At 33.2% G+C, this 24,967-nt stretch overlaps 3 protein-coding genes across 4 annotated transcripts; 2 read left to right on the top strand and 1 right to left on the bottom strand.

The window, feature by feature from the left end:
- Positions 1–9,713: 9,713 nt before the first annotated feature.
- On the top strand, positions 9,714–11,720 carry LOC143556652 (uncharacterized). Of its 2 annotated transcripts, none has more exons than XM_077045923.1 (6): positions 9,714–9,991; positions 10,308–10,489; positions 10,580–10,959; positions 11,031–11,118; positions 11,214–11,310; positions 11,526–11,720. In XM_077045923.1, exons 1-6 carry the CDS (start codon positions 9,799–9,801, stop codon positions 11,603–11,605), a joined length of 1,020 nt encoding a protein of 339 aa, XP_076902038.1. In that variant the 5' UTR covers positions 9,714–9,798; the 3' UTR covers positions 11,606–11,720. The 2 variants fall into 2 exon arrangements, with proteins under 2 accessions (XP_076902038.1, XP_076902037.1); XM_077045922.1 differs by having other exon boundaries at positions 10,299–10,489.
- A 2,906-nt stretch (positions 11,721–14,626) lies between these two features.
- On the top strand, positions 14,627–16,455 carry LOC143556659 (protein SAWADEE HOMEODOMAIN HOMOLOG 1-like). The gene is made up of 8 exons (XM_077045929.1): positions 14,627–14,694; positions 15,238–15,320; positions 15,423–15,468; positions 15,574–15,670; positions 15,806–15,866; positions 15,954–16,013; positions 16,060–16,225; positions 16,309–16,455. Exons 1-8 carry the CDS (start codon positions 14,629–14,631, stop codon positions 16,447–16,449), a joined length of 720 nt encoding a protein of 239 aa, XP_076902044.1. The 5' UTR covers positions 14,627–14,628; the 3' UTR covers positions 16,450–16,455.
- Positions 16,456–18,177: 1,722 nt separating this feature from the next.
- LOC143556668 (homeobox-leucine zipper protein ATHB-8-like) lies at positions 18,178–24,537 on the bottom strand. The gene is made up of 18 exons (XM_077045936.1): positions 23,886–24,537; positions 23,197–23,356; positions 22,654–22,754; positions 22,436–22,526; positions 21,661–21,756; positions 21,465–21,578; positions 20,932–21,015; positions 20,677–20,832; positions 20,508–20,582; positions 20,319–20,425; positions 20,044–20,236; positions 19,738–19,923; positions 19,580–19,663; positions 19,371–19,499; positions 18,979–19,292; positions 18,778–18,883; positions 18,557–18,706; positions 18,178–18,464 (listed from the first exon to the last, which is right to left on the bottom strand). The coding sequence occupies exons 1-18, from the start codon at positions 24,098–24,100 to the stop codon at positions 18,318–18,320; spliced, it is 2,508 nt and encodes an 835-aa protein (XP_076902051.1). The 5' UTR covers positions 24,101–24,537; the 3' UTR covers positions 18,178–18,317.
- Between the last annotated feature and the right edge of the window lie 430 nt (positions 24,538–24,967).

Genomic DNA, 24,967 nt, shown 5'->3' with positions numbered 1-24,967 from the left:
GTATATTTACATTCGGTTATAATAATGAATTTGATTCCCAAGTTAATAATGATCATTGGAATAAGTGTTGAACTTCATAACATATTATGTTCTTACATAAATTGTATTGTTAAAGACGATTACTCAACGTCTATAATTCGTTGCAAAGGCAATCATCACGAGAGCAAAGGTTCATGTTTGTATTTGAGTATATATGATTTTACTGTCTTTAAATTAATTCACATCAAGCCAACAAGTTATGATACTTCCTCCCCATTGCAATTGGTTTTTTGTCAGTAACCAAATATTTCTCATCTAATTTTCCGTATGTGTTATATACTGAAATTAATCCACCACAAGACACAAAGATGAGAACACAAAGGAAGTTGAGAATATATGTCGGTATTAAATATTATATATGATTAAATACTTAGAGCCATTAATGAGATATTTGCTTATGGCTCATTTATTTTCACTTTAGTGAATCAGCATTCCCAACATTAGGGAGTGATTTAAAGCAGTTGGAAAACAAATTTAGTTTGAATGAATTATCATTGATGCTTAAACTAAATTATATGAATTAAAAGTTCAAAGGATAATTCATGAATAAAGATCAACGAATGAATTACCGGATGATTCACTAACCAAAAGAGAATGTCTAGCTAAGACACCTATACGAACTGCTAATGCTCCAATTAATAAATGTCCCAGAAAGACAAACGCATATTGATAATAGTCTAATGCACGCGTGTAGCGTGCTAGACTGATCGGTTCCAAAGGTAAAATTTCCTCGAAATTTGGAGCAAGTAATAAAGATGGTCAAGTCGAGGTGCAGTAAAAGGTCTCTTGAAAGAAATTAGACATCATGGTTCTTGAAGAACCTTAGGTACCTGAAAACAAAGAGCTCTCAATAAATTATATTGTATCATGTCTACAAAGATATATGTAATCGAAATAAAGTCGACGTCGTTATAATTTTATTTATATATATAGTTAGCGCTTGAAAGGATGATGAGGATCAAGATTCTAAATCTGCCTATAAAAAAATGATTGGCCAAAGTGGAAATACGCAAACAGGGCAGAGTTGAATTCTCTAAATAACGGAAAGTTTGTTGGACCAACAGTCCGTACAACTAAAGTTGTAAAATGTGTTAGATACAAACGGGTCTTGTATATGAGTTATGAAAATTCATCAAGTGATATAAAGCAAAATTTATGGCACAAAATTTTTTGCAAAGACCCATGATCAATTATGAGGATTGAGGAGACACATTCTCCAATTGTGGAAGCAATGACTTTCCGATAACTAAAAAGTCTGATAATATAAAGAGAGAATTGATATGCGTCCAATAAATATTGTGATTCAGTTGATACTGAAAGTTTACAAGAAAGTTTTTGAACGATTTGAATTAACAAATCATGTAAAGTAAGTTCTCGAGAACACGATGATTTTTTGTGTCATATTTGAATATGTTACGGTTATTGAAAGTTGAACATAAATAGAACTCCCAAAGAGTTTCCTGAGGTAGTTTAATACCTGAAAGGTTAACTAATACATCTTAATGATGGAATTCTTGTGCATCAATAAGCATACGCATAGAATAGCGTCTATATTATGAGTACAATATCTCAATAAACAAAGAAATGGTACAATATGGATGATATGTGATACAAAATTGATGTTTTTATATGAGCAACTTTATGCATAAAAAATCCTAGAAAAGTGAATACACATGCATAATTTGTCAAGTTGGAAAGAAGTTCATGATGGATTGGTAAATGCATGGATTTATGACTATTAAGTATGGATTAATCGGATTGAGCTTGATACAAATCAAGAGATATTTTGATAAAGAGGGAGATAAGTTGGATATAAATAGCCATACTTTTTATCAAAATTTCACTCTTAAAAGTTCACTAAAATCATACACTGATGATGTACACATCATCGAGAGAAACTTATGAGCTTTTAAAGAGAAAATTATTTTTCAAAGACCTTGACAAGGTGTGATTATTGATCGACTTATAGTTCGAGTATATGTGTGATTATATGTTTATAAATCCGTCGAAGATCTAAGTAATGTTGAGACATTTTACCATGGACAAATTTAATCATTTTAGCACGTTAAAGGATGTCAAACAATGACTCTATTATCATTTCCTATATGAATATGAAATATTATTGGAAATATCGTAATGCATATATGTATTATGTCATACTGTTAGCTATATAGGATTATTATTTTCTTGTTTATGTTTATCAGCTTGTGTCATGCTAGGAGACATCCGAATGAGTTAAAACATATATTTCAGGTATGAAAGATATGTGTTTATATTTTACTAACCCATCAAAACAAGTTTGGTTAGTCTTGTTTATGCAGAGAAACACATCAAGGTCATAGTGTTTACCAGATTAAACAATAGAAGTTTTCATGTGAAGATCATACAACATTATTCAACTTAAAGATTCAAATGTCAAGTGACGAAGACGCAAATGATTGACTACAAAAGTTTTGGGCAACTTTCATAGAAGATCGATATTTACCATTTTGACGGATATATTAATCAGGGGGAGACAATACGCGCTGCACTCTTTTTCCCTTAGCTATGGTTTTGTCCCACTGGGTTTTCCTAGCAAGGTTTTTAATGAGGCAGCATATCCAAGCGTATTGAGTTGATAACCAAGGGGGGGTGTTATAAATATATATTATTATGGTTATCAATACCTAATATAGATTAGGCTTATTCTCCAGGTTATCTTTTCCTATATATACATATCATTGTATCTTATTGTAAGACACACCATATTAATGAAATCTCCATCTTTTTCCCTACATATTTTTTCTCACATGTTTGGCTATTATGCTTGTTTCATAACAGTTATGATGATAAAAGAGTTGTTTTTTCAATATGATTATAATAAAATTAAAAAATAATATGGAACGCATTGTAGTATTGTACTTTATTGGCCAAGTTTTGTACATAAAAGGACTATTAAGACAAATCATAGAAAAGATAAATGGTGAACTTTTTCAAGATTTTTTATTAACACAAGTCTGTACCATCTAATTGAAAATATATAGAAATAAAAATAAAGAGAGAAAAATAAGTCATCTCATTTATTTATGAAACAATTTATTATCAATTCATAAGTATATTATTAACTTTTTATATAATAAAAAAATTCAAAAAATAAATAAATATTATAAACAAATAAGATAAAACAAACCCCATAATACGAGGGATAAAAACTAGTAAATACATATTTAAGAAAGAAAACGATGTATTCATGTATCTGTCAAATAATATGTACAAAGGCGCCTGTGACTTTTCCTTGTACGACTACTAATTCAATTCCTAATTGCACATGAAGATGCTTGACTAAAAAATGACATGTTAAAATTTTTTATTTTGTTTTTAAAAAAAGGTGATCATAATTTTTTTCTTCAAAAGGGGTAGTATACAAATGTAATTTCCTAGTCATGTGCTCACGTACATTTTTAATAAATAAAGAGTTAATGAATAATGAGTTTTCAACGTTATACAAAGATGATGGATTCTCGTTGGTTATATTGGTTTCCAACTCAGCTTTGTTTGTTTCAAATCAAATTTATTTAGCTTGTTTTATTCGGGCTTTAATCGAGCAAGTCATGAGCTTGAACTTTGAGTCATGAGTTTTTTGAATAATTCTACTTGCAATTAATCTCTAATAACCTTTTATACTAATTAACTTCTCAATATACCATGACTCAAACTTCTACTTTCTAGACTTTCAATCTAATAAGATAAACATAAACTACTAAATCCATAAATCTAAGCATTCAAACTATCAGTTTAATACTAATTAATTAAACTCTTTCACTTAGCTTCTTAAACTTTCTCGATATCATTTCAAGTTTAACTTTCAACAACTAATACATATAGAACTGACGCAACACAAAGGAAAAATCAAATGTATACACGAAAATATTGTTATTATGCCGTTCTAACTTTGACAAGTATATCAAACTCATGAAACTGAATACTGGCCAACAATTATTAAAATTAAACTAACCAAACAATAAAAACCTTGAAAAGAGTGGAGGATTTCATCATTCATGTTATAATGAATACACCAAAAAAATATAATTTTTATTTATTTAAATTAAAAAAAAAAAGATTTTAAAACACTATACATATGAAAAGAGCAAGGGCCATGCACGAAGGAAACCGTCAAAAAGGAGGGTGGATTATATAGGTTTTGTCGTTCTTTAAAATCCTCGTCACTCCCATGTTGGTGATAATTTATTCCTCATCATTCATCAATATGTTTTTCTAATATTTGTTTTCATACGACGTAGCATTCCATAGTCTCTAATCATAACGACCATATATTGGTGTTTGGGTGTGAATATACTTTTCATCAACTTAGCTCACTTAAAAGTCTAATAATGTATGCAAATATTATTTTAATAACCTGAAGAAAGTTGTACTAATAAATAATATTTAATTTTAAAAAGGGATAACGGCGCAGCTTGTTGCTCGCTTACCCATTATCGAGATGTAGCTCGGTTTGTGTTATATATAAAAGGATATTGTTTTTATTTAATTTCTGTGCATTAGTAACTGAAATTCATCTCTCTTTACACACAAGGAGATTATAAGCTAACCAAGTAATTATAATGCTAAAAAATCAATAACATATACTATAAATATATATATGCATGTGTCCATATAATATTTAAAAATATATATTTATATAGTGTTATTTAGATTCAAGAGCCTTTTCAATCCTGATAGAGTCAAGTTGTTTTATTAAATGGACATGGTATATGCTCGAGTAGTTTTATTCATTTACACCGTTACTCGTTTTTATATTAAGAGTTATATATATTTGACTAGTTTGATCCATAATAAAATAATTTGATTGATAAACTCAAGATAGTTTGGTCGTTCCACCCGAAAACAAAATGGTTGGAATAATATATCAAGTTGTTTCTAGAGATAGTTTGGGGACAAATTTAACAAGCGATTCGTTTAGGCAATGACATATCTACTAGAGTTATAATTATAAACAAGCTATATTGAGTTAAAATGCACATGAAGCTTGCAACTTGAGTTAGGTTTAACCAAGCTTCATTTCAAGCTCGAGTATGATTAACTAAGTAGTACATTGATTTATGTTCAACTTCGTTCCTTTTGTATTCAACTCGACTTGCTATACCAAGTGATCTAAAATGAAACACGATATACAATTTAGTGACTGTTTAGTGATCTTTTCAAGTTAACATGAAATAACTTATATTAGTCAACTTTTTATATGATTAATTATAATGCGAATAATTAAAGATAGACATAATAAAACCATGGATTACAAGAAACTATAAATAATATATATTGAATACAAAATACGAAACTAATTTAAAGCAACGCACCATTAAAACCGAAACAAGCACTTGTACCCATTAGTTTAAATGTGATAATATAAGGCGAGCTCACTCTTCTCTCTTTAAAATTGGTTTGGTAATAAATCATGAATGATTTAATATGTTATTTATAATTATATTTTATTAATTAAAGGGTAATAATGATATCTTGGCGAGTGGTGATTATTTGAATAAGGATTTCATCGACATAATGAGGTCCTTTTTCTCTTTGTGTTTGTATACATGGATGCATCCAATATCCCAAGGATGATGATTACACATGGGTGCACAAAAGTCCACAATCATTATTTCTCTATCTTAGGATTTTCATTGTTGACTTTTCTTTATTTATTTATAATCATTTTTGTTGGATAGTAGCAGGGCCGAGCTCTGAGAAGACGAAATTATTTTTAGGTTGAAGGCGAAAAAAAAATTTTGGCCTTAAATAATAACAACATTTTGTATATTTAAACAATTTAATTTTAAGTGTGATTACTTCGTTATGATTTGAGTTGTGTAAAAAACTTTTGTATAAAAATAAAATTAATAATGTCTCAAATAAGACTTGAACCCACAATTTCTTGGTAGATGTCATACCTCTTTGCCATTAGACCAAGCTAGTGGTTATGTAATTGTTTTGAAACAATGATTATATATATTTTTTTCATAAAAATACATATAAATTATTTTAAAAAAAAATTCGGGCCTAGCAGGGTGTCGGGCATGTAGCCGTCGACTATCCTGCCGGCACACCATTAGGTCGGCCCTGGATACTAGCTTATATTTTTTATATATTACGTAAAAATCATAATTTACATTACGTCAACTCAACCTTGTGATTGAAGAAACACAAGTTTAATCGGGGTCAAAGGGGGTATTTCTAAATGGTATGGTCAGTTGAAATCTTGAATAGCGTGATGAGCTGTGATACGAGACAATGGAAAAGTTTAGCATAGTAGTGGTTAGGAAGGAGACATACTTTCGACTCAGAAAAGCGTCATCATGATGATCTATTTATGCGTACATGTAAGACACAAAGCAATAGTAAATGGTTAGAGAGGGCAGGAATGGAATGCTTTTACTGTTTGGTGGAGTCTTGTATTGTAGTCGGAAGTATGTGTTATGGAAGGTTTATTGAGTCACGTGTTGAAGAAATACTCCATATGTCCATTCTGCGGCCATCATAATAGAGATCGTATATGTCGTTTCGCGCAGGGCCCACTGCATAGTTTTATTGTCTTCTTTGTGTGCCTGGCAATAGTTCCACATGTACCTGCTGTATAGGTGATGCCACCCTGTTGGTGCTTATGTCTGCATAACTCTGAACTAACGGTAGCCCCAGGTGCATCTTCGATTTTGAACTTATCCTCCCCAGGGTGTGCACCCGTGGTAGCCTTTTCCCTTCTTGACTTTTTGACCCACTAGAGTTTGCATTCGGATCCAGGACTATATCTCTTCTTTGATGATGCGCGATATTTTAAACTTTTGGTTATTTGTAACTCTTGGTTTATCTTTTAACAAATAAAAAGATGATGAAAAAATATATATATATCCTGTTGAATTATATATGCTAACAAAGATTTAAAAACCGAAATATGAAAATGACAGTGTGCAAACAAAATAGTTTAAAGTCAAGATGAGAAAAGTATTTGCAAAGTGGATGACTAAACCCAACAAGAATATGCATATTAGTTGATTTGGTTTCATTTTCTAACACTATTAAACTGATGATTGATACAAGAGTCATTTTCGCTAAGTTTGTTAAAACAAAGCCAAACATCTACTGGTTGTATTATTAATGTGTCAAATATAAGTAAATTAGTAAAAGTTGTCGATACCACAAAAGTGTTTATGTTATAATGATCCGATTTATTATTCTGGTATTGAATCCCTAAAACACGCTTGAAATTGTGTAACCGCACATAACACATGTAACCCGTATATCTAGTTGAAATGGGTGACGCATAATTACACATGCTGCTATGTTCTAACTGAGTTATAACAAATGAGCTAAACGGGTCATGGTCACAGGGCTATGAATACCGAACCAAATAAGGTCTTGTTTTCGTAAGCTTTTAGCGGACAAACGAACGGTTCCCGAACATATAACCGAAGAAAAATTTGGTTCGTGTGCGTTCATTAAAGAAATGAACTTGCTCGTGAATGGTTCACAATTACAAACGAATGAGCACAAACAATGCGTTATTTGATTCGACCATCCGAAAAAGGTCAATGCTAATGGTTCCATCATACTACCAAGTTTGTTTTGACGGTTTTTTAATCATTCATGTTCATAATATTCATATTTTAAGTTGACATATTAATCAATCACATGGTAGTGTAGTATTATACATTTTTGTTTTATAGCAATAATATTGCTTAAATCTATATGATAAGATTAGAAAAGTAATTCGTAACAAACATTAATAGACCTAAAGAAACACATTATCAAACGTTCCCAAATACAATCAAACAAACAAACATTTAACATTTCACGAACAATTCATCGTACGTGTTACATAAATATGATCAAGTAAAAGAGTAGTAGTTGATAGGGGTGTGTGCGGTTCGGTTATTAACATTAACCGAATCGAACCGATCGGTTATCAGTTCGGTTCGGTTAATAACCGATATCAAACATTGACTAAATTTTGCTTGATTATACATGAAATGAATGTTTAAATACATTAAATAAATGTATAACTACATGAAATGAATGTATAAATATATGAAATTGATACATTAGTACATGGAATTAAGATATAAATACATGAAAATGATAGTACTAATGGCGTGTTCGTTTCACAGAATTCATGAGAATTCAAAAGAATTGGAATTAAAATCCTATGACATGGTGTGTTCGTTTCGTTGGAATTGTAATCTTAATTCTATCTTAAGCGTGTTTGGTTCAAAGAATTGGAATTGTAATCGGAATTCAATTCCTTTAAATAAAGGGATTCCAAATCCTTCCAAGATGTAGAGGAATTCAAGGAACTTCATTGTAATATTTTCTCGAGATTTTATTTTATTTTTATTTTTTAACGTATCAACAAATAAAACATTTTAGCATTTTTACTTTTTTGGTTTTTAATTTATATTTTGAGTTATGAATTTATTATTATTTTTGAATATTTTTGTGAGGGGTTTTTGATCTTAATAGAAAACCCATAAAAATTTCAAAATAAATAATAAAAAAATTATAACGCAAAATATAAATAAAAAACAAAAATTCTAAAAAAACTAAAATGTTTTCGCCGTTATCCTCGTTAAAAAAACTGATTCCAATTCATATTTGGTTTACAAGTCATTTGACAAATGAACACGTCAAAAATGAATGTGGATTTCAATTCCTTTCAATTCCAATTCCTATTGGAATGTTCAAATTACAATTCCAATTTCATTTCATTTTGTGAACGAACGCGTCATAAACTATTAATACGCATAATACATGAAATAAAGGAAAAAAAGCTGGAAAATATGAAAAAAATGAAGAGTTCAATGCGGTCCGGTTAATTTCAGTTACTTCGATTCGATTCCGTTGGCTTTCAATTTAGTTTCGATTAACGATTCGATTATTGATCACCTACCATGTGAGAGTAGATCCACTTCCTCAAACAAGTTTTTACAAGGGAAAATTCTCAAAATAAACGTTTATGAATACGTTTTTCAGGTTTTATGTGTCATTTGCAAGAAATTCCCAAAATAAGTATTATAAACTAGTCGTGACGAGTAGTTTATGATTACACGCGAATAGTTTGTAGAACCAGTTAAAACTTGCCACGTGCCTTTTAATTAACCGTAACGAGCAGATTCATTAATCATTTACTCATCACGACTAAACAAGTTTCATGCCTCGTAATCAACACCCACGAGTAATTCATACGTCCTTTAGTCGTGACGGCTAGTTCACCTGGTTTACATTCCCTACACGAGTAGTTTATTAGTAGTTAAATCGTCGCGACTTGTTTAACCTTACAATCTACTCGTCGCGACTAAAAACTTATGTATTACTCGTAGGCGTTGATTACGAGACATAAAACTTATTTAGTCATGACGAGCAAATAGTTAGTAAATCTGTTTGTTATGGTTAGTCTAAAGACACTTGTCAAGTTTTAATTGGTTATACAAACTACTCGTCACGACTAGATTATAATACGTACTTTAAATGACACGTAAATCCTAAAAAACATTTTTACAAATGCTTATTTTAAGAATTTTTCAGTTTGTAAAAAGGGATCAGACAAAACATCCACACATCCACTCTCTAGTCTAGGACAGAGCAAAACTGCTCAACAACTAGCTTTTGCTCTTTAATGCTCTCTCTCTCTCTCTCTCTAAAAAATCAAAACAAACCCTTAAAAACCCATTTCAGTCTCCATGATGACGACAATAATATGTGATTTAAGATGATATTATGGCTGCTGTCTCGCTGTTAGACACCATGGCTCAAAACAACACCACCGACGATGACGTTAAACCCACTATTCTACACGACTTTCTTGGCCGTGAATGCCCTCCGGCGACCAAATTAGCCGATGCCGCCGGCTGTTCTTCCGTCTCCGGCGCCGGCGGACGCCCGGCATCCACCGCTTCTGATCTGGGTTCCGGTAATTAATTGTGTTTCTTGATTTTATAAAAAGATTTTAACTTTTTCTTGATTTTTAGTTCAAATTTCAAGATTAGGGTAATGGTATAGTACAGGGTAAAGAAGTGATCGTCTTTTGTACAACTTTTGATGCGATAAGTACATGTTATTGTAACAATAATTTCACTGGATTTGGAGGACAATGTTGTAAAGAAAATCTTTATTTTCTGCAAATTTGGAGATCAAATTACGATTTTACCCTTGTTGTTTGACCAAGTTTTTACATTTGTGTTGTTGATTGATGATATTAATTGTTTTAACCATGGTAGAAAGACAAGTTGGAACATTTTATGAAGGGGTCCCGTTTTTTGGTCAGAAAACCGATTTTTCGGGTTCAAAGATTCAGTTTTCGGGGAGTAAACGCAGTCTTTCTGATTCGGGTTTCGTCCTGCCTTCGAGATCAGATGGTAATATCTCTCAACCGCGGCCCGGTTTACCTGAAACCTCACATTTGATGAAGGTATTCATGCTGTTGTAGGTTTATTATGCCTTGCATTTAAACTGTTTGACGAAATGCTTAAGAGAGATTTTCAACTTTTTTTATGGTTAGATGCTTAGACATGTGGGTGCGGACCGGCCTAGATGGGCCCACGAGGACGAACCGATCATGGGCGTGCATCAAATGAGGTCGACACCGTCTCATATGGTGCAACCAGCCAATGCATCTAAATGGGACCGAGCCATTCCTGTTAATGTTGGGCCTGTTTTGCAGTATCCTTCCCGTGCTGGTCCTTACGGTTATCAACCCGTTTCAAACAGGTTTAAAGATTCCAACCCGGGTCCCCCTTTGATCTCCCAATCGGCTGCTGATGAAGGTTCTAGAACCGGGATTAAAGGGTCTGGGATTTTGAGCACGGTGGCTGAACCGAGCAGCAGTAAATTGAAGTCTTTGATTAGTAATACCGAGCCCAATGCTTCAACTCCACCTTCGTAAGCATAGTAATTACATAAAGTTGACCTTTGACTCGGGTATTTATGGTTTTTAATCTTGATTTTTGCAGTCGTCAAGGCTCTTCATCGGTCAGTCGTCAGATGACTATATTTTATGGCGGTCAAGCTCATGTGTTTGATGATGTTCATCCTAACAAGGTCAAGATTTTGTAGTTTCTTTCTCAATGTTTTCGCTGATATTAATATTAATAATAATCTTGTGACATGGATGCGCTGTTATATATTGGTTTCAGGCGGACGTAATTATGGCCCTAGCCGGGTCAAATGGAGGATCATGGTCAACAAGTTTCTTACCAAAGCCGTCCGTCGGTGAGGCTATTCCTTTGAGTGGTGAGAATGACACTGACACTTGTTTCCGTTTTGGTAATTATACTCAATGTCCCGACCTGGTAATTAGCCTGTTTCAGCAAGTATAATTATCAGGTCGGGACATTATGGTTATAAATGACCAAGATGGATAAACAACCTAATTATGTTGATATTCTATGATTTTTTTTAATGTTAAAACTTTAAATTTGCGATAAAAGTATGGTTTTTTGGTGCAGGAGGGCAGAGTATCATTTCAATGAAAGATGGAAGAGAACAAAAGAGTGAAGATGGAAGGTATTCATGGTTAAATGAATGATGATTGTTTTAGGGAGGTGGATTATGGTGTAGTTTAGGTATAATCGCGGTTGTATTTTGAATGCCAACAAGATTCAGTTTAATGTAAAGTCGTTTATAAAGTCATCCTGATAGAACTGTTTGCTAGTCGAGTATTATTCTATATCATATTATCGGTTTTTAAACGTACCAGATGATGTATGTTTCTCCTACCTTGGTGAAGTAGCCACATTTTTTATCAAACCTCTTCTATGCTAGCATCTGTCGTTTTCTTCTGCGCACGATAAGCTTTGCTATTCTTGGTTGCCGCTTTTAAATAAAGTTGAGTCCGGTTTTAAGATTCATTTTTTCAAAATGTAATGTGGGACTTGTAGAAATTGAGATTGTTATTAATCAATAATCATAAAAATCATGGAACTTTATAAAAAATCAGCGACTCATTGGGACAACTGACTCGAGTTGAATACAACTGTACAAGCAATGCGGTAAGTTTCTAGCTCGGATTGGAGATTAAGAGCTGAGCCAGTTAGCTCGTATTGTTATGAGGTCGAGCCCGAGTTGACGTTGACTTTGTCACTTGACAGTTGACATAGTTCGCGCTGAACACCATAACTTTAAAGACTAAAAAGCTTAAAGATTTATCTAAACTAGATAATGTTTACCTAAAGTTAATATACAGATGTAACATGCATCATGATTAATGACAAGGCAAACTTCATTTTGAGTGGTCAACAATACAATTGTAAGCATGACCAAACTTAACCGGAAAGATTGTATCATTATTTTAAGGTAAGTTTTCAATCAAGAAAAATGCAGTTTATGACTACATATATATATAAACTACATATATATATAGAGAAATACAGCCGGCAATATAGGCCCAATATTTTAAAAATGGGTAGATATGGGCCATTTTGAAGGCTTTCGGGTTGAAATGGGTTGTGCTCATTCTAAAGCAACAAGAGTTGATGAAGTTGGGTAACAGTTACAAAACTGAAATTCATAACTAAATAACTAATAAGACAACATACTATCATGGTTGCTACCTTCATCTAACGTCTTTGGGTGCCGGTTAGAAATTGTCGTCTGTCTACCTCGTTCTGTAGCTTTGGCTTCAAACAAGAGGACCTTCGAAAAGTTTTAGAGAGAACATGGATTGTTGCTTGTGGGTATACCCTTAGTTAATCGTCGAGACACTCCCTAAAGATTACTATGGAGTAGTCATGGACAAAAGATTAAGCAAAACTGAGTGGATGCAATCTTTAAAACGTTTGCCAAATTCTTCAATACCAGAACATGCATGTTTACGTGCATCATATTGCTGGTCTACGACACCACCGAAATGAAGGCTTTACTTTGGTATTCAGGCTAAAGGGAAGTTCATAAGCTGATTATCTCAGTGTGCAAAGACCATTCATCAACTCAAATCGGTTCCACAATGATCCCCCTCTTTGACAAGTTCATTACATGTTCTAGCGATCCATGGTTCCAAGTTTACAACAACCATCGTCCTCCAGTTTGGTTTCGTGGACACTCCTGACCATCCACTGTCGAATATATGACTTCTACATGTCAAGTTGACAAACCAATTTGAACGTACTCATTAACTTGGGTTGGCCTTCCCATTTGAATTTTAGCAACTAGCTTGAGCAAAGCACACAATTTTGGCAACTTAACGTCATCTTGAGTCTTGACATACACGAGTAAATATCTCATCTCTTTAGCTTATCGTTGTCTTTGAGAAAACTTCACTAGACATCCAACTTAACCTGTGAGTCATGGCCACCTTATTTTCTTGTCACATGTAGTTCGGGCACGTCTCCAAATGGGCACCAAATTCTATATCCTCTCTCACAACTTTGAAGTTAACGAATTTGACTAGCTTAATTCGAAGGCTCGAACACACTCTGGTACCACTTGTTACCCTCTTGTGATTAGGGGTCGTTGGCTAAATCAAGGACAAGCAATCCAGTGTACACTTCTGGTTAATAGTTGAGTCACTCTCTAAAATTTTGCACAAATTGTTGGAATCCACATAGTCAACACACAATTGAGTATTTACAATTTTAAAACATGGTGACATACTTTTTTTTACATGTTTGTTCAATACATACAGAAGAATAAAGATTTAATGCATATAGCTGATTTTGGTCTCTTCGATTCCTTCTTGTTAATCAAAAAATTATTTGAAATCAAACACGAAATAATAATTAACATTAATATAAAGCTAGAATGTGTGAAACGTATGCCCGGTCAAGACTATTATCATTTTGATCACACAAAAATCTCAAGAGACCCTTGACTAAATAAAAGGGTCATGACATGGCTGATATAAAAGTTGCATGAAAATGATCATCAGTGGTAACGGAGATTAACAACAACCTGGTTAATCAGATCAGTGACAAGTATGATCAGTAGCAAACGTTAGTTGCCACTTGTTAGCAACAACCGAACGGCTAGTGATTCGGTACCACTAATGAAGTTTCCACTAAGCAACTTTCACTAACGTAATGTGTCTAACTGTCAGCAATAATAATCAACATAATACTTGTCTTTTTTTTAATGCAACGAATTCTGTGAATGGGTTACTGGCTAAATTCACCACATTAGGATACGCTCGTCTTAGATTCGTGAAAAACTCTCACCTAAGGCCCCGCCTATGAACACTCGCCCGAAGACATGGCAGTGCGGTGAGATAAAACCCGTTAAGTTAAAGATTCAACTAGTGAAAACCACATACTCGTCTAATCTCATATAATCACCCAGATACATCTAACACTAAATACTGAGAACATAAATCAAAATAGGTCATATAAAACAGTAAAAACCAAATCCCTCTCTTACCTCTCCACCGGTGTTACTTTGTCTTTTAACTATGAAACTACAATTTCAAAATAAAGAAAGCAGAAAATGTTGAAACCTGTTAGATAAGTGCCCTAGTAAACAAAAATAAACAAATCAATAAACAACTTCTTCTTCTTCTTCTTCTTCCCCAATTTCCCGCTCAACCTCTTACCCACAAACACACCTTTCAGGGTTTTACACATGGATCATCATGGCCTTCGTTCTAGAGGCCAAAAGAATGTCTTCACAGGGTTTACAACAGCCGAGGTCACACATTACACACTCTTCTCTGTTAATCTATATGTTTCTTCATATGGGTCTCTAATTTCTTGAACATAAATCCAATCTTTAGCTGTAAAAACTCTTCCTTTATGTTATTTTTCCATCATTTCGTACAATATTCGAAATTTCAACAATATGTTTGTTGCATTGGTGTTAGTCTCTAGAGGGTGTTTGATAATTTTTAATTTTTTAGGATTTACATGTATTTTAGGTTGTTATATAATCACTATTTTTTAGGTTGTTCAAAAGGGTTTCTTGGATTTTTTTAAGGGATGAAATCGGTGATAGAAGTTCGATTAGGAAGTTGGTTTGTATACAATGATGGTCTTCATTTGTTGTAAATCAGTTTTATACATTCTTGAATCTTTATGGCTATTGTTTTGTATTCAAGTGTTAAAGTTTATATCTTTGTATATATTAGTTTCTTGGCTTCCTTCAATGGTTGATTTCCTTAAAAAAATAACAACTGAAAGGCGTATGCATTCGTGTTGATGTCAAAGAATCATTAGTGAATTCTTAACTTCACAGATGGAGAAAATGGACAGAGTACTAAAACAATCAGAGCAAATTCCAAATTCAGAGGTTATTAAGAAGTTAACAACTGGATTCAAGTGAGTTATCTATCACACATATCTGCTTTCTTTTATCTCTATATTGTTTATTTTCATGATTTGTTTACATTACAGCTTGTAAATTTTGGTTTTTTTTAACAGCCGTTCTGCAGGTCGTGCAGGAAAACCGCTTTTAAAATGGACCGAGGTTTGTACCCTTTTTTTCATACTTGCTAACATTATTTATTAAAAAATATAAATTCTTGATTCTTTTTGCACTTATTAACACTTTAGTATTATGGTTATATATTAGGTCCAAAGTTGGTTTCTTGATAGGCAGAAATGTCTTACGCCAAAAGATACATCACTTACTGTCCCCAACGTGAACGAAATTTCCGATACGTCTAAAGGTATTATTTTTCCATACAAAATTACTTATTTGCCCTCCATAGTAAAAGATTACCATGATTGATTGATTGATTGAGTCATAACAAAGATAGTGGTCAACATTGTATATTCTGATATAATGCAACAAATTTATGCAGGAGAAAAGTTTATAGATTTGTCAAAGTTGGAATATGAAGCAAAATCATCAGATGGTGCATGGTAATCTTTTACATGTAACAATATAAATATTTAAATAATTAAGTTCATAATCATACTAACATCGTTTTATTATTGTAATTTTTGTAGGTACGATGCGAAGATTTTCGAAACATACAGATTTATTAGTTCAAGTGGATATGTAAGTTTGTATCTTTTAGCAGTTAACCTTCTAAAAGTTTAATTAACACGTCTAAACGCTAAATTTTATACAAATTTTAGGAAGTTCTGGTAAATATGATGGTTTTGGGCCCGAAGAGGACGAGTGGGTGCACATTAAAAATGTGCGTGAACGGTCGGTTCCACCTGAGGACTCGGAATGCTATAAAGTCATGGTTGGAGATGCTGTACTTTGCTTCCAAGTTAGTAAGATTCGTAAAGAAGTTTTAAACTTTATAATTGTTTATTGGAGGCTAATTTTTAAATTTTTTCGGTGTGTTGTTAGGAGGAAACAGGTAATGCAAGACATTATGATGCTCAAGTTATTGATATTCAAAGAAAGTTGCATGATATTAGGGGTTGCAGATGCATTTTCTTGATTCGGTATGAGCATGACAACTCTGAGGTATGTACGATTGTAAGATAGTGTAACATTTTATAATAGCTTGACTTTTGATGTCATTTCAACTTCAAAATTGATTTGAATGCTATGATAATTTAAGAATAATGGTTGACTGCAGCATAGTCATAGTAAAATAATTTGCTTACATAAGCAGTAACAAGTTTTATTTAAAAGTTTAAAGGTTTTTCCTTGTTTTTGAAACTTATATGTGACAGTTTGACCTCAAAAGTCAACATGCAGCATTACATTAACTTTGTGTTTATAAGAAAGCGTTCGGTTGAGGAGACTCTGTTGCCGGCCAGAGTATTAGAAGCGTATTCCCATCTTCTAAACATTTATCATCTCGAAACATGAATATCATCGATGTGGTTTATGGATCATCTAGTAACATTGTTGATATAATTATAAGTTTGTTGCTAGTTATTGAATCATCTTTATGTTGGAAATTTTATGTGGAGCATGATTCCTTTGGCTTGTTGCTCTGCAATATTTGATGTTTCGTATTTGCCCGAAAATGTAATATATAGACTTTGAATATTATTAAAATGACTTGTTCTAATATTGTGCATCTTTATCTAGTTTTTTTTATTTAAGTTATATTCATTTTGATATGATCAAACAAAGTATACAATGTAACCGTCTTATAACCATGAACATATGCCATGTATCAAAACAGAAGCCTACGGAAACCAACTTGTGAGTCGAGGGTTGAGAAATGGACGAAATGTTTGTGTTTAAGAGTCAACGATCCAAGTCGCATTTCTTTTCATAAGAACATGACATGGAAGAATAAATGCCTTTCCGTTCACATGAAATAATAAATATGTGATAATACTTATTAAATTAGTTATATATTTTCTATTTCATTTGAAGTTTTAAAAGTAAAAATATTTTGCAAACTTTATTACTTTTACTTCTTTCATGATGTTACAATACTCGTGTTTCTTCATCATTCCGCACTTTCCATGCCATTGCTCGTTCATACGATATGGATCTCCCTATGCTTGTCAATTAAACCATTAGACATACAATCATTTACGCTTGACCTTCGAAAATAAAACACACGTATAAAAAATAAAGGATATTCAAAAGACAAATCAACAAATAACAGTTGTAAGTTGTGACAAAGGATACATAAAGACATGTGGCAAAGACTTATGGGTGTGACATAGACTACTTGAACGTGTGACTCTGACTTCTAGGTGTCACATACACTTCTTGAGTTCTTGGCTATATTGATTATTGAGAGCTTGAAGACATAACATTCAAATGTAATGATTACTTTTAAAAGTATTTTTTCCCTTTTTTTAATTTTGTTTTTATTTATAGCATTTGAATTCTCCATCTCTATCTCTATCTCTATCTCTATATTTTAACTGAAATTTTTTTAATTGTTTACTTTTCAAAAGCCTTAACATCCAACTCTTCGTTTATGTCTCTATCTTACTCATAAACACGTATTTTATTGTTATTCCTCATTTCAATACACTAAAAACAAAATATCAAGGGCTGCATATAAACCTCTAAATATAAACGCGTGCTTCAGTTTTTTATGAACTTTCTCTATTATAAAGAATTCAACGTAGTGGTGTTTTAGTTGTTTTCGTTATTTTTTGTTTTATATTATATAGGATATATGGCTATGATGGCTCAATGACAAGATAAAAATAGTGATGTTACAGTTATATGCGAATATAATCATCTTTAAATTAGAGTAACAACCACAAAGATTTTATAAACTCAAAAGAACCAAACACATAGTATAGGAATATAACAACAAAAGAACACCATGGCCCTTCAAATATACTATGATAGTAATCGTATGCAACATATTTCACTTTCTAAACCCAGTCTTTCTAAACAAAACAACTTTTCTTTCGACTTTCACAAAGTCAAACAAACGACCAGTTCACAAACACGAACGCTATGCAGTGAGCATTTTCTTCATCATTCAACACCTTCCACGCCACAGCCCGTTCATACGACACAGGCCTCCCCATGCTTGTCAAACAAACTCCACCCGGAAAACAAGCAAACCCCTAATAAGTCAAACCATAAAAAATCCAATCATTCACATTTGACTTTTGAAAGTCAAACATGTCATTATTCAAAATTTCAAACCAATATAAACCTGTTGTAGAACTTGTGGGAGCTCAGAACAAATACTAGTTCTTCCACCTCTATCAAAAATCTTGTCGAGAGTAATATCTTGAAGCGAAACCAATGTTGTTTCAAGCATGTCTAATCCCGCTTGATTTGCAAAAGTGAAATCGGGTAACGCCTGCAAAATAATGTTTTGATTCAAGAAACACGTGTGTTTCAGTCTAAAAGTATGAAAGATGAAAACTTTACCTTTAATGAACAACACATTATGGCATCCGAATGATGCCAAAGTGTTTTAAGCATGGAATCGCTTCGCTCATCAACCGTTTTGAAAAGATCTTCACCAAGAAAGCAACTACAACATAAAAATCAGAAACCAAATATTATATTTTGATTCACTTAGAACAGGTTGAGTAGCACAAGGTAGTATTGATTAAAATGCTTAATTACCGAAAACTTTGACAGATCCAACTAGCTAGCATTTGAGCTTCAGGGGTACCCGACGGGCCTTGCAAACTTCGCGGGCCAAAAGCCGAAGGTGAGAGGGCTAACGCGACCCGTTGAACTGATGATACTATGCTGCGCACATATTGTCTAGCCATAGTAGCTATACTTTCTTGAAGATGAATTTCAAACGCAAACTGAAACGCTATGGTCATAACAGATTTTGTTGACCCTGTTTGACCAAGATAATCCGGTGTTCGTTTCCCAGGTGGGCCCACTTCAAGAGTCGACGCAAGGTCACGGGTCGGGTTCTGTGAATTCTGTGTAAATCAAAGTAAATGTTAACTTATATATATATAAGTGAGAGATATTGATGGTTAAGTTAACTTTAACATTACATTATCAATCGGGATTATACGAAAACCGGAAGGTAAGAGAGGGGCATCGTCGGTAAAAGACGCATCGATCGGAGCAAATATGAGTTCGGCGGATGTCCCGATCGCATTTTCATCAACTCCACTACAAAGCTGGAAACAAAAAAGAGTAAGTTTGACTTTCAAAGTCAAAGATAAAAAAGTCAACACAAACCCGAGTGACCACTACTTACTTGCAAAAAGAAAATATCACCAGGCATTAACATGTCATCTGCCCGATAATGAGCCGTGTTTTCTAGCTTAATAACCTCCATAAACTGTTTCAAACATAAAAACCTATATTAATTAATCATTAAATAATTACGAAGTTTCAACCTTTTTGATCATATACCTCTTCGTGCTCGATTGTATGAGCCAATGGAAGAATAACCTGACCACCAAAGCCCCCGGTTCTAGCAATTGGTAATCCACATTGACCACCTTTGACCGATGCAGCAGAGTAAATATCGATACCACTATCAGCCCATTCGGATGGATGTTCTCTCAAGAATCTTGTAAGTATTGCAGGAGGCACATTCTGTAGAATTTTGACTTTTGGTCAATGCTCAAACTATTGCTAAAACATTTCCAAAATTGTAACAAGTGTGTGACGCATTTTTGGTTTTAAAACCGGTATGTTTGACTTTGAGCAACTTACTTGTAAGAGCATCGAAGCTTTAGCACAAAGAACTGCATTGCTAATTGATGGAAACCCATCTGCATACATTGGAGTTGCACCCATAACCTTATCAGGAGACGAGTTTACGAGAACCGTAACGTCATCAACGCCATCACTTTCCATCATAGTCCAACCCTCCTCAGTAAAACCATTAACGGCTTCATTAAAACCTCTGCAAAATATTTTAAAAAAAATCTTCAATATTTGACAACATTAAATAATAAAAAAGTAAAAGAAATGACAATAGTAATTACCGGCTCATTCGTTGACCGAGTGCACGAAGAGCAGCCGGTCTTCGCCCCCAACTAGTGACCATCGGTTGAGAAATCTCTTGTGAAATCTGCCTTAATTGGCGAAAAGCCTAAAAAGTAAATAAATAAGATAAATTTCATTTTAAAAAAAAATCACTTTTAAAAAATAAAAAATTTAAGGTAAAGTTATACCGCAAGTGTTGTCCTTTGAGCAAGTAACGTGGATGACTCGTATAAAGGGCGTAGAACTTCAGGAACGCTTCCGGCCTACACAATATGAAGTTAGAATTTAATCTAAATATATAATACAGCAAAACATTAGTACTTTGGTTGAATTTGAAGTTAACTTCCTTTCTCATACCTCAAAGTCAACATGGTCAACTATGTGAATAATCGAGCCACCACCATCACATGGTCGTATGAGGTAACCACTTGGAAGAACTTTGGCTCTCACGAAATGTGGTACCGGTGGCATAGTAGGACCATTTTGAGTGTTGTTCAATGATCTCTCACACACCTTAATGTTAGAAAAGTCAAAGTTTAAGTCATGACATTTCTTTAAAACAAACAAATGGAACATATTATAGAAGAAAAAAAAGTATTATTTTGCGTGTACCACTAAGCTACCATCCTCCAAAGCAGATGTATAACGCAGTAACCAGAAGTCACGCGCTGGTGCTAAAGTAGTTGGTGCATAAAGCTATAAAATAAAACATGATCATACAAAAGAGTCAAACCATCAAAGTCAGCACAACTTGTACAAATGCATTTTTAATAAGGGTGTAAATGAGCCAAGCCACTCGTGAGCTACTAAAGATTGGCTCATTAAAATCTTGAATCGAGACGAGCTCAAGCATAAGTAGAGCTTGATTAATAAACGAGCCCAAGCCTGAGCTTACTTATTGAGCTTGAACTGGACCCCAAGCCTAAACAAGCCTATTATTTTAGATAATTTTTATGTAATAATTATCAAATATATATTTATATAAGGATTATTATTATATATATAATTATGATAAAAATAGCTAAATAAGTAAACAAATTAATAATAAATAAACAATCAGAGTTCGAAAAACTACTGCAAGCAGAGCTCTCGAGCTCTCATAAGTTAAAGGAGTTGAGCTCGATCCTTGTCGAGCGTGAGCTAACCTGCATGTAAAGCAGCTCGATGGTTCCATTATTCCCGGTTGTGAGCACATTGAGAACATCGATGGTTCGGCAGTCACGATACCATGATGTTCGATCTTTGAGGATATCAGCAACCTGAAATCGAAGCTTAAAAGTCAGTACTATGGTTGTGGGCCCCACTACGGTTCCCGGTAATTAAAACAGGGGGGGGGCTTACTCTTGTAGGTTCAAGACCGACAAGACCACATGCACGTGAGGCAACACCGGTGCATCCGTGAGAAATAGCAATGATTCCATTGGAATCCGGACCAGGCTGCAAAATCAATGAAAGTTTAATATTAATCGGAATATTGTAACCAAACAATTACAATATTTTTATTTAAAAGATTATATCTAATATTAGTTAGTAATAAAAAAAATAACAATGAAAGTTTAATATTAATCGGAAAATTGTAAACCAAACAGTTAAAAAGATTTTCAAAACCGACCAATTTGAAACATAAGTTCAAGGAAACAATATATATAATTTGACTTTTGATGTCAGCTTCATATTATATATAAAGTTAAAACTTTGAGAAACTACTGGCAAGTGGTAAAAGTATTTCATTTAGTACAAAAAATAATACAAACAGGCGAAAGCTGGAGTCAAAATTATATAAAAATCCATACCAATTTTGCATTTTAAACAATAAGTAGCTCTTAAAAGTAATCAAATGAAAACGTAAACGAAAACCATAAACATATTTCTCTTTATTGCCACTTGTTCAAATAGGAATATAAACAATATCAAAGAAAAAGAAAGACAACCAAAAAGGTTGAATGTGGAGGATAATGACTCAAATGATGAGATTCTAATGTGAATCTGAAGGTTAGCAGGTCTCTTTAACAAGAATTTTAATTTAATCAACAGATAATATTAATTAAAGGTTAATGGAATGATTAATCACCATTTTAATATTTTAATAACACTAATTAAAGTAAGTGCAAATAACCTTCATCCCAGGCATTTGGACCCACTCGACAGCAGTCCCAGTCGCCTTTGATATAAACTCTGTTAAAGTTTCTTCTGCAATAGACAAAAGCCTAAAAAACATACAAAAAACACAATTTTCAAATCTAAATTCATATAAAGTAGTGATCAATCAAGAATATTAAAAAAATTATTTTAAAAGAAAAAAGGTAGGTAGTAGAGGTTAAATTACTGAATTACCCTGCAGGACTAGCATCCCTTGGTGGATGTTGAGGGCTTGAGTGGTGTTGACCGCTCGCCACCACCGACTCGCAACTCGTGTCTGTGGTGACGAGCGCCATCTGCAGAACATATGGTAAAAGATTAACAAAAATGATCAACGCAAACGAACCGAACATTCAGTGAACCAAAACTTAGGTCTATTACAATTTAGTCTAGTTCTATTATTATTTAGGCCCAATAAATCGATGTACATATTTACTTTTAATCGGTTTTTGATCAATTATTTCATTTGTTTGTGTTCGTGACCCGTTCTTTTATATTGTTAACAAACACGAACAAGAAAAATCCGTTTGTTTGTTCGTGTTCGGTCGTTTGTTCGGTTAAAGTTAAACGAACGAACATGAACATGCACCCTTCGTGTTGGTTTGGTTCCTTAACAGGCCTAGATCAAAGAAACATTTCAAAATAACATGAAGTGAACTTTTGACACATCAAGATTCAAAATCTTGGAACCTACAAAAGAACCCAATTTTGAAAATTAAAAGAAGCAAATTTAATTACGTTTTGAGTCTGTTGACGGAAGTGACCGTTTTCATACACCAAGTTAGAAACTTGCTTCTGCAGCCTATCATTCTCCTCCATTAATAATTTATTCATTGCTGATAACTTCCTATTCACAGCTTGCAGCCTTGATGCCTCTTTTCTTTGTTTTTCCCTACATCTGTATATACACAAATTAGACTTTTTAATTAAAAACTCATCAAAACTTCCAAAAGATAACTTCCTAATTCTTTCTGGTCCAAATTTCATATATTTTTTTTGTGAAATAATAATGAAAGGTGTGTTTCAAGATAAAAAACTCAACTTTTAACCAAAAGAAGTCACAAAAACTTGAAAAAGATTACCGCCCAATTCTTTCAGGTTTAAAATGGTAAATTCTTGTTTCAAGATCAAGAACTTAAATTTTGACCGAAAAGAAATTAGAAAAAAGCTAATTATTTCTTGTTCAAAATGGATGTGTATCAAGATCAAGAACTTTAAAAGTCAACTAAAAAGTCACAAACTTGGATACTTTTTATGCATGTAAGAAGAAAGGGTGTGTTTCAAGATCAAGAACTTGAATCTTTAACCAAAAAATTAGTCTCACAACTTGAAAAAGATTACCACCCAATTCTTTCTGGTCAAAAAATGGGATTTCTTTTTAATGATATTAAGATGAAAGGGGTGTTTCAAGATAATAAGTTTATTACCGTCGATTCTGAAACCAGACTTTGATCTGTTTGGGCTCGATGTTCGAGAGTATCGGGCACTCGCGAATGAGCTGTTGTCTGCGATGTGAGCTCGGTTTCGGGCAATCATGGTACAATCTTTCCAAAGCTTCAACTTGTTCGGGCGTGTACCGAACATATTTCCCATTATCCATCCCCACTGAATCCCCTTTGCAGGAGGAAGTAACCGCCATCATTACTCCAAAATCAGTCAAGATTGCTAAAATAAAAAGATGAAAACTTCACCAAAAATAATATAAACAAACCTTGAACAACACTTGTTTTGATCATATAACCATTCAAACACAACTTTTATTGAAAACCCATATAGAATCTCTCATAAAAACAAAATCTTGTTGAATAAAAAGATCAAAACTTCACCAAAAACAATATAAACAAACCCTTGAACAACACTTGATTTGATCATATAACCATTCAAACACAACTTTAATTGAAAACCCAAAAAAGGGTTTCTCATAAAAACACAATCTTGTTGAGAATTTGATAAAACTAAGAATCTAACACAAGATATAAAAAAAACCCATCAAGAATCTTGAACAAAATTAAGACCCCAACTAGGATTTGCTCAAATTAAGTGGGATTAATGATAAATGTGTAAAGTTTTAACTTGGCAATAAAAAAGCAAGCAAGCAAATAAAACAAGATAAGTGGTGGTGAAACATATAAAGATATTGAAGAATGCTTATTGACCAAGCAAAACATTGAAAGAGAAAGAGATTAATTGGAACGATGTCGTTTACCACTGTTGTTATTTTAATAGTGTTGGATTGCCCTCACAGTCACGCAGCTGCAAGCAAGCAAAGCACGAAATGCAGAATTGAATTGGATCACTAAACTCAATTCAAGTAAAGTAAAGATTGTGAATATCGAGTGGGATTTTAGGGATAATAATATTAAAAAGAAACCCCAAACGGGAGACAGAAGCAGACCATTTACGGATGGATGGATCATCATTCCATTTTGCCCACACACAGCTCAACTAAGTGAATTTTGAGCTTTACTTGTATATATTTAAAGTGATGAGATGAGTATTATTTCAATTT

Source organism: Bidens hawaiensis, unplaced genomic scaffold, assembly GCF_021521415.1.
Source record: "Bidens hawaiensis isolate Kalapana, Puna unplaced genomic scaffold, B.hawaiensis_p1.1 tig00018666_1, whole genome shotgun sequence".
NCBI classification, from domain to species: domain Eukaryota; kingdom Viridiplantae; phylum Streptophyta; class Magnoliopsida; order Asterales; family Asteraceae; genus Bidens; species Bidens hawaiensis.
Note: the sequence above shows the minus strand (reverse complement) of the source record. Positions and strands in the feature narration are given on the sequence as shown.